At 41.9% G+C, this 13712-nt stretch overlaps 1 protein-coding gene across 1 annotated transcript in view; it reads right to left on the bottom strand.

Moving 5' to 3' along the window:
• The window catches only part of P4HA3 (prolyl 4-hydroxylase subunit alpha 3), a 34286-nt gene extending 21030 nt beyond the window's left edge, over positions 1 to 13256 (bottom strand). Inside the window, exons 1-4 of the mRNA XM_080642149.1 lie at positions 13023 to 13256; positions 5847 to 5989; positions 4946 to 5169; positions 30 to 179 (exon numbers count right to left, since the gene is read on the bottom strand). Of these exons, the coding sequence (XP_080498275.1) occupies positions 30 to 179; positions 4946 to 5169; positions 5847 to 5989; positions 13023 to 13222 (717 nt within the window). The 5' untranslated portion in view covers positions 13223 to 13256. The remainder of the gene's footprint in view (positions 1 to 29; positions 180 to 4945; positions 5170 to 5846; positions 5990 to 13022) is intronic.
• Between the last annotated feature and the right edge of the window lie 456 nt (positions 13257 to 13712).

The following is a 13712-nucleotide window of genomic DNA, read 5'->3' as shown; positions in this document are numbered from 1 at the left end:
AAAGCAGTGAGTCTCACTTACTCCCCTACCTGGAAATAGGCAAAGGCCAAGTGATCCAAGGCATCCTCTAGACTTGCCTCATCCTCTGTATTCCACTCTCCGTAAGATCCTCGGAAGAGACTGACGGCCTCCTCCAGCCATGGAATGGCATGGTAGTAATCCCCCATGTCATAGGCCACCTATAGCAAACATAGGTACTATCATTAAAGCCATAGTCCACAGGTATAGGAAAGGAAATGACATGCAAAGAGTGGGGGGGCCTTTGGAGCCCAACAAAGCAAGTTTTCATCTCAAATTCATTTAAATTCAATTTATTAAGCACCTATTACATACAAGGCATTGCACTAGGTACAGAGAAGACACAAGATTCTTGCATTTAAGGAATTTATAATCTGGAGAGAAGACAGATATGAACTCAAGTTAACTATAATACTGGACAGATTGGTATGAACGCTCGAAGGAAATATATATATATATATATATATATATATATATATATATATATATATATATATAAAGGGATTTGAATATACCAAGATTGGGAGGAAGGGCATTTTAAGATGAGGGAATGGTAGAAACAGAAGCCAAAGCAAGAATGTGTTCAAGTAATACATTGTGACTGGGGTGTAAGGTGAAGAGAAACAGGAAATGAACTTAAAAGGGCAGCATGGGCTAAGCTAATGAGAGTTATGAATGTCTTGTTTTTAGGAAGATATTGCTAGCAGCAGTGTGAGGAATGGACTAGTTCTTTCATTTATTTATTCAATATTTCCTGAGTATTTATAATGTACCTGGTGGTCCCTGCCCTTAAAGGTATTAAAATCAAGGGGCTTGTGATAAACCAATAATTGTGACACAATTGCATTAGACACCATAATGAAGGTAGACCTGGGAATGGTATGAGAGCTCAGTGCATTGTTCTATATTAAATGTTGGAATATGGTGCTATGTACTAGACATAGCACCTGTCTCTTAATAGCTCACCACTAACCAGAACTGCTAGTGGAATTTCCTGGAAATTGATGTGGGAGACAGCATGGGATTATAAAGTCACAGAGCTGGAAGGATTCTTACAAAATGATCAAATTCAGGTATAACTTCCAGATAGGCAGAAAGACAGCAGAATGTAGAGATACCGTGACTCTGCAGCCTAACTATAAGTCAATTCCTATCCCAGGCCTGCTCTTTACCTGCTGTGTTATCTCTCTGGTCCTCAAGTTCCCTATTTGTGACAAGATTGAGTTGAAGAATTATAATAAAAAAATGACTGAACCTTTTCTGCTAAGTTGACAATTTATTTAAGATTTCCATGAGAAAGAGTGAGATAATTGGAATCCTTCCAACCACACAGACTTAGAAATTTTGAATAAAACATAAACATTTTATTATATATTTTCAAGAAAGAATAGAAAATACCCAGGCACCAGAAACAAAAAGGAGCAGCTGAAAATGCAAGCAATAAACTGATGAGTAGATGTTGAAACTGCCTGGGATGGGGGTAAGTCTTAGTCACCTTGGTACTTAGTAACCTTAGATTGTAATGCCCACATGAGGACAGATAAGTCTTCTGCAGACCTCCCCAAATCTAGGAATTGGACTTTAGACACGTTCATAAAACTGTAACCCATTGAAAACTATACCTTAAGGATAAGAGTAAACCAGGAAAAATCTACCCACTGCCACAAGGAGAAAGGAAAGTTGGTTTGTGTCTGTTGGCTCTGGTTAGGGGAATAAAATAGCTCCTTAGAATATTAGTAACCTTAAGCCTATGCTTCACATGAGTTTAGGGTGTGAATTTACATTATTCCTACAGTTAAGGAACCATCAGGCCAATAAATCAATATGAAAATAGATCTAAGGCCACAGCAAATCAAAACCATGAGTTATCACTTCACACCTGTTAGAATGGCTATTATCAGAAAGACAAGAAACAAGTGTTGGTGAGGATGTAGAGAAAAGGAAATCCTGTGCACTGTTGGTGGGAATGTAAATTGGTACAACCACTATGGAAAACAATATGGAGATTCTGCGAAAAATTAAAAATAAAACTACCATTTTATCCAGCAATTCTTTCTGAGTATTTATCTGAAGAAAATGAAAACACTAACTCAAAAAGGTATCTGTACCCATATGTTCATTGCAGCATTATTTACAACAGCCAAGATATGGAAACAATCTAAGTGTTTAGCAATGGATAAATGAATAAAGATTTCATATATATAAAACACACCTACAATGGAATACTATTCAACCATGAAAAGAATGAACTCTTGCAATTTGCAACATGGATGGACCTTGAGGGCATTATGCTAAGTGAAATAAGTCAGATAGAGAAAGACAAATGCCATATGATCTCTTTTTTATATATATATATATATATTTTATTGATTTTTTACAGAGAGGAAGGGAGAGGGATAGAGAGTTAGAAACATCGATGAGAGAGAAACATCGATCAGCTGCCTCCTGCACACCTCCCACTGGGGATGTGCCCGCAACCAAGGTACGTGCCCTTGACCGGAATCGAACCTGGGACCCTTCAGTCCGCAGGCTGATGCTCTATCCACCAAGCCAAACCGGTTTCGGCGATATGATCTCATTTATATGTGAAATCTAAACAAGCAAACAAACCCAACCCCATAGAAAGGGAGAACAGACTGGTTGATAAAGGTAGGGGGTAGGGAGTGGGTCAAAAGGTACAAACTTTCATTTATAAAATAAATAACTCATGGGGATATAATGTAGAGTCAAAAAAAAGGGGGGGGGAGGGTCTAAGTCCAGTGATACTACCAGAGTACCTGGAAGAAGAAAATCCAGAACTCTCTGGGGGGATATTCCCACAATTCTGGGCACAGAGATTCTTCCATGGGGGAAAAAGTCCTGCTAAAAATAAGCTCACGATCAAACCACAATAAATCATATCAGGAAATAATTGATCATGAACAAGAATCAACAGACACAATAGTAGGTAGGGTTGGGGAATTAGACAATTGAGAAATCAGAAAATAGAGTGATCCATTTTAAAATAAACAATGATGGCCCAGCTGGCATGGCTCAGTGGTTGAGTGTCAACCTATGAACCAGGAGGTCACAGTTCAATTCCTGGCCAGGGCACGTGCCTGGGTTGTAGGCTCGATCCCCATTGGGTGGGGGTGGGGGGGGGCAGGTGGGAGCGTGTAGGAGGCAGCCGATCAATGATTCTCTCTCATCATTGATATTTCTATCTTTCTCTCCCTCCCTCTTCCTCTCTGAAATCAATAAAATATATTTAAAATAAATAAATAAAAGAAACAATGATGGAGGGAATTGGAGACATGTAGATGAAACAAACTTGGCCACATGTGAATAATTATTGAAGTTTATTCTTTGACCCAGCAACACCACTCCCAGGTTTTTAACCAAGAGCTATGAAAACAAATATCCACAGAAAGACTTATATAAGAATGTTAATAGCAGCTTTATTTAAAGTAGCCCATCAATCCAAGTATCCATCAATAGGAAACTGGGTAAACAGTTTGTGATATATTCATACCATGGAATACTACTAAGCAATAAAAAGGAATGAATTACTAATTAAGGCAACAACATGAATGAGTTTCACAGACATAATGTGCTGAGTGAAAGGAACTGGACTCAGAAGAGCACATACTCTGTGGTTCAGGACAATGGTTACCTGGTACCTGGGTAAAGTAGAGTAGAAAGGGTAGTGGGAGGTGAGAAGGAAAAGGAGTGAGGCTTTATTTAGCTCTATGTAAATTCTTTTGTAAAGACTTGAAAAAAAATCTGAAACAAATATAGCAAAATTTGAACGTATATCTCATCTCAATTACAGATATAATTGCTTGTTACAGTATTATTTTACATACTTTTTGTATATTTGAGACGTCTTATCTTTCAAAATAAGTAAATACACACAGAAATAAAGACTGCCAGTGAGACTTTCAGGAAGTGACTTACTAAATTTTCAACATATGGTTTTAGACTTAGAAAGACCTCATCAATGACGCATATATTGACATGGAACTATTTTAATAGGCGTAAATTGAAATTAGCCAGGAACCTGATGATTCAGTTCTAATTCCATTTAGGGTCTCAGAAAAGGAAAAATGGTCCATAGAGAGGCTTAGGGCAACTCACTTTGGAAGACTGATCCTCAAAACCTGGAAACAGGACACATGAGGCCCACTCTCAGATCAGCTAATGAATACCACAGGATTTGGGGGGAAACCACTTTCCTGCAATATGCATCTTCAAAATTAAAAAGGATTTACTCCATTACTTTTTAAAGCAACGGCTAACAAAGAGTATATTATAAAATGACCTCAAGTGTGCTTATGACTTACGATCAAAGATCAGTGAAATATCTCATACGGGAGCTTCCTGAAGTCTATTTCCTCCAGTAATGTTAGAGTGAATGGCCTGTTTTGTGACACTACTTTAATTTAGTATTTCTAAATTCCCAGAAAATGTACAAGAGATTCCAGAGAGTCTTGGCAGGCCGACTGTCCATGATCTTCCCTCCACATCACCATCTCCTATCCCTTTCCCCGACCAGTTCATCCACAGTCAGGTTGCTATAGCTAGGGTGACCAAAGGACCATTTTACCCAGGACAGTCCCAGTTTATGTTTGTTGTCCTGGCTAATATCACCCCTTCCACTCTCAATAGTGTCCTAAGTATATGGTCACTTTAGCTATCCTGGAAAGAGCCTGGGATTTGGAGTTAAAAGACCCAGGTTCAAATTTTAGTTCTACTTAAAATTGGGAAACCTTAGGTAAGTTCTATACCCTCTCTGAACCTCAGTTTCTTCGTCTGAAAATGGGAAATAACAACAAATTTCCAAGTTTGCTGTCAGAATTAGAAAAATGTAAAAAGCAACTGGGATATAATTATTTCATCCATAAGAAAGTAGCCCCTAGCAATTCACCCTCTCTCTGAAAATTGTTACCTTGCCAACTTGGAAGCAGTCATCTGCCGTGAGGGAGAAAAGCCGGCTGGGACTGTACAGGTCAGTGACCGCGGAGCCAGTGACTCTCTGAAAGACGCCTCGGGCAAGGCCCTTCACATTGAGCACGTACACGTCCTGCAGCCGCATCAGGGCCCTTGCTGCTCCCTCAAGGTCCTCAAAGGCTGGCAGGTCCTGCTCCACCTTCTCATAACCATCCTTCAGAGCTGTAAAGGTCATGAAAACAATCCCCCATTCAAAAAGCAGGCGGTGAGCATTTAATACATGCAAGGCATAATTACCTGTTCACATATTTCAAGAACAAAGATAATATTTGATTTGCTTTTCTTCTCAGTGGCAAGCACCATTCCTGGCACAGAGTGGGTGCTTAATACAATATTCTGAATAAGGAATAAAGGCTCTGGAGTAAAAACTAAGGCACACACCTTTATCACACCGTCCCCTCCCACCTGTCTCTAGGAGTCTTGCCCTTTGCAGGGACAATTATTTTTCCTCTTAACTTCCCTAAAGTCAACAAACTTGTTCAAATACAAAGTAGAGTAAGTTAAGAAAGTGATCCTGCTACAGATCACACTGCAGTGGCAACTTAATAAAACAAATTATTAGAAGACATCACTTTTTACAAATATGTAAATAGCATGATATTTTGGATTCAATCCAAAATCAAGTGAGATAATGGATATGAAGGTACTTTCTAATGTAAAATTATATAAACTTATTAATAAGGGAACCCAGTTCTTTGTGATAATTAGAGCTAAGGAGATCAAGTAATACCTACTTACTTCATTATCCTTCATCACATCCCATCAGAAGAATCTCTCTCCTTTCCACTGAGTCAGGAGATAGAATCTTCTCTTTACCCTCCAGCCCTCCTCCTCATTACCTCGGGTGTTCTCACTCGCCTCCAGACTATGTACCACATTCCTCCAGTCAGACTGTAGGCGTTTGATGAGAGTAAATGCAAGCAGAGGGTTAGACACAGGGGTTGCTGAATCCTCATGCAAAGAAAGCACCTTGTCATAGAACCTGAAAGAGAGGACTAGGATGATCTCACCTACCGATGCAACCAGACACCTAGGAAAGGCTGGCATGCTGTATAAACATTAAGAGTAGTTAAAAATGAAATGCTGAATCCCTTGAGACTCATGGAATATTGTAACCCATAAGCAAAAAAAAAAAAAAAAAAAAAAAAAAGAAAAAAGAAAAGAAAGAAAAGGAAAGAAAACTACCATCACAACAAAAGTAGGTCTCTTCATTTGTTCATTCAATGTCAGTCTCTACCAGTCAACATTGTACATCAGGCACCATGCTAAGGGCTAGAGATACAAAGGCAAGACAGAGTCCAGCTCTCAAGGAGTTCACAATCCAGAAAATCATTTTTCTCTCTCATCATTCTATATTCAATACTTAGAATCTGGTAGAAACGTGAACACACTGTTCAATTAATTGCAATAATTGTGATACATGTTATGAGAAAAGTGAGCATATAATGCTATGGAACGCTATAGCAATTTGTAGGCAGGACACCTAACCCAGATGGGAGTTAGAAATATAAGGGCAGAGCCCTGGCTGGGTAGCTCAGTTGACTAGAGCATTGTCCTAATACGCCAAGGTTGTGGGTTTGATCCCCAGTCAGGGCACATACAAGAAGCAATCAATGAATACATAAACAAGTGAAACAACAAATCCATGTTTCTCTTTCTCTCTCCCTCAAAATCAATAAATAAAAATTTTTAAAAGGAGAAAGAAATATAAGAAAGACTTCCCAGAGGGGATGGCACTTGATTTGAGTCCTGAAGGATTACAATATGGATAGCTACTACTTACTGAGTCCTCACCATGTATTAGGCATTCTGCTAAGCGCTTTAAATACATAGTCTCATTTAATCCCCCCAACAACCCTCAGAATAGATTTGGTCATGCCCATCTTACAGGAGAAGAAACTGAAACAAGGCCATACTATTAGCAACAAAACCAAGAATGAACCAAAGCCTGCCTGACCCTGAAGCCTGTTTTCAGCTGATGGTGCCATAGTGTTTCCATGGATCTAGAACAAAGAAGGTAGGAAGAATGTTTTTTGAGCCAACAGGGACTAATGTGTACAAAGGCCTAGAGGTTTGACATGTATTTGTTCATTCAGCAAGTCACTCTATACTGGTTACTTGTCACACTCCATGCCAGAAGTTGGACAAGACAGGGTCCCATGCTCAAGAATTTCATAGATAAGAAAATAGATGTTTTCCTCATCTTTCTATGCCTAAGTTCAATACATACTTCTATGAAAGAATGAATGAAATACTATATTATCCTAGGAGTTAAGAACAAAATTGTGAATAAGACAATAACCTTGGTCTCAGAGACTCACAGTCGTGGGTAATATAGACACAAATAATGACATGACAGATGCAACACCAGACTTATGAACAAGGCTTAGGGAGAGTATAGAAGGGAGTGATTGATTTGGCCAGAGCAGGTAGAGAAGATCATCTCTCCTTTCACAAAGGAGGTAATAAACCGAGACTTGATGGGGGGATGCAAGCATGAGGAAGGGAGGAGGAAGCCTCCTTCCAGGTAGGCAGAGGCAGTCCCAAGGATGCAAAGGTAAAGAGGGAGAGAGAGATAGCAGGGGGTTACAAGCAGTTTAGTAGTGCTGGAGCACAGGGGCCTTGGGAGTTGGGCAGATCAGACTGGAGAAGTGAGGAGCACCTCAGAGGCCTTGCTGAGGAATTTGGTTTTTACCGAGTGCAACTAGGAGCCACCGAAAGGTGTTAAGTGAGAGTGGGATATGTTGACAGATATAAGTCTGTGAAAGGGTGGGGACGAGGGTTCAGAAGTGGAAGTGACTGCAGGCAGAAAGACCAGTTTGGAGGCCATTTCAAAACTGCAAGCAAGAGACCAGGAGAATCTGAACAATAATAGTGACATGTAGACACTGATGATGGCTAATGGGGAATGAAAAGGTAATGTTTTCCAGCATGCTTCCATTTGCAGGACAGGGACAGAAGAGTGGGGCCAGAAGTGACCATCTTCTGGTTAATTTCTCTCCTCAGATATCCTGCAAGAGTGTTCATGTAAGCAAAAGATGCTGTCTCCTTTTCTGGTCTACTATGGTTATTCCACTCCTAACAACAGGATTTATATTATTGAAATATAATGATTTTAAAAAGGCAGACTTAAGAGCTCCAGTCCTGCCCTCAAAGAATTTTCCCCTTGTATTAAAATTATTAATTTCCTATAAATATAATAACAAAGGAAGTAAAAGAAAAGAGTGTCATCAAAGTGAAAAGGATATGGATTTACGTGAATGTGTACAAGAGCACGTGAGAATATAGGAGTTCTTTGGCAAGAGTGGGGACTTCCATGGGCGGAAAGGGATGAAAGTGAAGAGTAGAGATGGTGTTTGGGTGGGAGGATTTCAATACCTCCAAGCAGAGTCTGACCTAAAGATTTCTCAAGGGTGGTTCCTGCAACTATCAAACAGAGCTTTAAAATGAAGATGACTTGCTTCACGGTGCTTCCAGGGAGCCAAGTATTCAATTCAAGCATAAACTAAGGAAGGAGAATCAGGACCTGGGTGCCCCAGGGAGGGAACGGGAAGCCTGTCAAATACCAGGATGTCTCTGGTCCCCAAGCAGGGCTGTTTGAGAGTGGTTACCCTAGGGTTTTGAAACTACACCAGTCTCAGGGTGTGGGTGTTTTTATTATTATTATTATTACCCATTATTTCCTGCATCAGCTCCATATGGAACTACTTAATGAAAGATATTCCATTGCTCGATGAAAAAACTTCTCAGCAGAGAGTTGGGCTTGAGTCCAACCTGTAGAGTAAGTGTCCAGAAACAACTGAGGCTGAACGGGCAGTGATTTTACAAGACGGTTGGACTGGGAGGAGACCTGAGACTTATCCTGACCCAGCCTCCAACTATCCTTCAGTTTCTTCCTCTATAAAATGACAGAGCTGGTCTAGTCCAGGAGATCTCTCTTCTAGTGTGACTGTTCTAGTATTTCTTTCCATCACCTTTTCCGCAACTGAATAAATAGATTCCTCATCTGGTACTTGAGGACTGATGTCTAACAGGCAACAGAGGAAACTGAGGCACAAAAGGAAAGAGGTAAGGCAGAGAGGTGAAGATTGTCCCAAGCCATCAGTCAGATCAAAAGCACTATCTCTTTTTCTCTTCGCAGCCCACTTTGCGTGACGGGCTCAATTTATTTAGCACAGGGGTCTGATCTTCCCCTGCGGCACATAATTCAGTTCAGCACTCAGATACATCATTTTTCTCTTACACAGAGAAAAAAACCCCTATCCACTAATATCTGAGGCTGGTTTGGAATCTAAATGCTGGCCCCATGCCCAGCCTCTGAGCAAATAGCTGGTTTTCAGAGACTGAGTAACTGGATGCTGAATTCAAACCTCACGGTTTCCTAAATGGCAAATGCTGCTGAGAGTGGAAAAGCAGATCCTTTCCTTCAAGAATTTGCACATAAAATGTGCAACCCAATCTCTGCATTAGACAGAGCCTGGACAGATGATCCAACCACAATACATGGGCTATTTTAATTCAATATGTTTCTCCTTTGGAATTCAAAAATGCCTTTGCTTCAGTTCTTCTGAGACATTCAGAATGGTTAATTCTTAGCACAGAAATAACTGCTGCTGGCCCTACTCTTTCAATCTTGGTAGTTTTTAAAAACTGTACCAATAAAAAGAGCTAGGAGTTAACTATATATATATATGTTATATTTACTGTATATATGTAATGAATATATACTATACTAGTATATAACAATATATACTATAACTAGTATAATTTTTATTTATTAATGTGAGTAGAGAGTAGTTTCAACACCCCAAAAATGTCATTTTTAAATTTAAAAATTCAAAGAAGACTATCAACTGAGGCCCTTAGAAATAACATCTCAAGTACATGAAATTACCAGATTGGGAGTATAAGAACATGAGCAGGAACTGCCAAAATTCTTGCTTTAAAAAGCAAATATTTCACTAGGTTTTAGAGCACTGATTAGAGAACAGACAGTCTCAAAAATATCAAATTACACTTTCTGAAATAACACGTCCATAAGTCATATGAGAAGAGAATCTAGAATTTTTCTGATTCTTTTTTATTATCTGAGCTCTCACAGTCCTCGTTACTGTTTACAGCCAAACGTGGGGTCTAGTTTCACTGGTCAGTCTTAACAATCACAAAGACCTAACATTTACTGAGCAATCATTACATTCCAAGCACAATGAAAAATACCTTTATATGGTACTTAATCCCTCCAACAACCCTATGGGGGTAGGTACTCTCATTACCATTATTTTACAGATTAAAAAGCGAATGCTTAAAGAGGTAAAGAAACTTGCCCAAAGTCAGTGCCAAGGATTCACATAGAGGTCTATTAGGTTCCCGAGTCCAGACTCTTACCCATTCTGTACTCTGGCTGCTCATAAACCTCAGGTCTGGGTCCTGTCATATCAGATAAGCAAGCAGTAGAACCTCACAGCATGATGGACGGAGAATCAAAAGAGCTGTGTTCCAGCCCTGGATTTGCTACCTACCACATTTATAATCTTGGATAAAGTCCTTCAGTTTTCTCAGTTTCAATAATTTCTCATTTGTTTAAGAGAGTAATACAAACCTACTTCAAAGCACTGTGTGTCAGAGAGAATTAAGTGAGGGAAGGTTTGTGCAAAACCTCCACTTTGACAATGACAATGGTGATAAGACAGTGAAGCCCTGCCCAGATGCTTTAATCAACAGGCCCTCTTCTGAGCTTGTTCCCTGAGAGGCTGGGCATGGGCATCACAGTTCTGACCCTCATCTCCACCAGGACCACCAAAAAGGGGGATTAGTGGTAAAAGAACAAGCACCTGGGTAGCCGGGAGCATGTTGGGATCTAAAATAAAAAACAAAAAAGTCTGTCTATTTCCATCAATAATCTTGGACTTCAATGAATCTAGACCAATGATTTTCAACTGGTGTGTCACAAGAATGTTTAAAACATGCACTACCTGACTATTTAGTCAGGGTCACTGACCTCCTTTCCTTTAGATTGTCAAGTTAAAAAAGGACAACAGACAACACAACAATAACCATCTGGTGTGAATGAATCAAAATTAGACCTATTTTTTTGTCTGATTGGCAAAAATGTATTTTTTTGGTGTGCCACAGAATTTCAGGAAGTAGTTTATGTGTGCCATAAGATGAAAAAGGTTGAAAATCACTGATCAAGACTAAGAACAAAATTAAAATATTTTGCTCTGTAAACGTGGGCCTACAGAACATTAGGCAACTATGCTCCTCCAAAGAGTGACAAGAATTATGGAAATCATAATCATTTACTGTTATTATTAATATACACTTACATACATTATATATGTGTGTCATGCTTATTTGAAACTAACAGTGAATTTAAACATGCATATAATGCTTATATGCAAACTAATACTTAACAGCACGTTCCCAATTACATCATCATTCAGTCACCACTGAGTAACAAACAAGATCTGTCACATACACTTCCACACACAAATTGATTCTCTTGTCCCTGGCTCTCCCACACAGCCCTGGTGTCCCAAACACCTTCTTCCCATGTGCCCCAGAATTGGCATTACCATCACAAATACCCACGCACAATTTTATAAGCAGTACATTGTGAGACAGCCTTCTGTTGTCTCAGCTCAGCAGAAGGTCCTATAACATAAGCACAGTATTAATATACTCAGATAACAATGTGTTTACACCACCATTTCTCACACTGTGGGCTTCTTGATGTCCCAAGCAGAGAAGGCACAGCACATGCTCACACATGTGGTAGCAGATACAATCATTGATCTTTCATAGCTTGACACTGACAGAGTCAGAATGTGATGACAGTGCCCCAGGGTTCCAAGTCTACAGCATTTTATCCCACGGTGTGTGGCACTAGTGCTTGTTGATTGTATAGCAAAACAATATTGGCTGAGCATCTGCTTGTGTGTGCTATACTCAGTATCCTCAAGAATGGTTTTACCCAGTATTTTTTTAAAATCTTTATTGTTGAAAGTATTACATATGTCCCTTTTTCCCCCATTGACTCCTTCTAGCCCACTTCTGTCCCCTACCCCAGGCCTGCACCACCCTATTGTCTGTGTACCCAGTATTTTCTTGCTGTCAAATACTTTCATACACATATAACACCTCAGTTATCATTTATTTAGAATTTAGAGAGCTCTTCCAGGGGTGAAGAGAAGGGACAGCTGAAAGCAAAGGAGACGTGGGCATCTCTGATTCACAATCATGATGCTACAGACTCCAAGCTTCTTGAGTCTTGGGTCTTGTTCACCATTTTATCCCCGGTGTCTGGAACAGTGCTTGGCACTCAGACACATGTGTTGAATAAATTGATGAAAGTGAAGCATATTCACATAGTGACTTATGCAATTACTACTACTCTGCATTTCCCACATGGATGATATCCATAGTGTCATGTGCATCCAGTCCCAATGACATGAATGTCTCCCACATGGTCACAGAATGTCACCTGACTCATAATAAACACCAGTGACCCAGTCACATAGTCAACACACATATGGCTACAACATCACACAGTATCCTCTCCATCGCACCCTGGTAGTGTCTCAGCATCTCTGTGACACAGAGCCCGGGGCCCCACACCTTGGAAACTGTCTTGTGAGGTCCTCCTTGGCCTCAGAGTCACTTCACCACACCTTTCCACATTTAGCTCTGCGTGACGCTGGACTGAGTGCCCTTGTGTGTGCGTGTGGCCCCACGCTGTGTGACACAGTGTCTCTGGGGTCGGACTCAGCCTCAGTTTCCCCATCATCCCATGCCACAGCGTCTTGGGGTCACACACAGGGTGACAATGGATCTGGGGAGTCACCCCGACCGTGTCTCAGTCTCATGGTGGGTGTGACACTGGGTCTGAAGTCCCACGCAGGGTGACAATGAGTCTCCGAGTTACCCCCCACCCTGGAGTACAGTGTCTCAGTCTCATCCTCTGACTCAGTTTCCCCCGCTCAGGTCCCTCTGTCGCTTCCGCTCGGTCCGCTCACCTGGTCAAGTCCCGCAGCCGCGCCTCCTCCCCGCGCAGGTAGCGCCGCAGCAGTCCCAGCAGGCGGCGCTCGGGGGCCAGGGCGCGCGCCACGCTGGTCAGTGCCGAGAACGTGTCCCCGCGCGCCGCGGCCCCCGCCGGGTCCCCCGCCCGGAGCGCCAGCACCGCTAGCAGCGCCGCCAGCCGCGCCACGGAGCCCATCGCCGGCGCTCGCACGCGTCCCCTCGGACGTCCCGTCCGTGACGGGCTCCGCCGCCCGGAGCTCCCGCCCCGCCCGCCCCTGGGCCCCGCCCCGCCCCGTCCTGTCCCGTCCGCTCTGCTGGTCCTTCCCGGCGGCCCGCCGAGCCCCAGCCCCCGACTCCTTTGCTCTGGTGCCTCCCCTCACTCTTGGTCTCCCACCCCCTGCCCCTTAGCTCCTCTCACTGGGTGGGGGCTGCCTGCAACCTCAGGGGCACCCGCCTTCCACTAATCACAGCCCAGGGCAGGTGTCTTCGCTGTGCCCCTTTCACACTTGGGGAAACTGAGGCTGGGGTGGGATGAGCGATGAATTAATTGGTCTATGGCTGTACAAAGCCATCCTAAAAACATTCACACACACCACCACCACCACCACCACCACCACCGCCCCCGCCAGATCAGGGTATGGAAATACAGAAATACCACTGGTTCTGATGGGGACATCCAGGAGAGT

This window comes from Plecotus auritus, assembly GCF_963455305.1.
Source record: "Plecotus auritus genome assembly, chromosome: 9".
In the NCBI taxonomy this organism is placed as follows: Eukaryota; Metazoa; Chordata; class Mammalia; order Chiroptera; family Vespertilionidae; genus Plecotus; species Plecotus auritus.
Note: the sequence above shows the minus strand (reverse complement) of the source record. Positions and strands in the feature narration are given on the sequence as shown.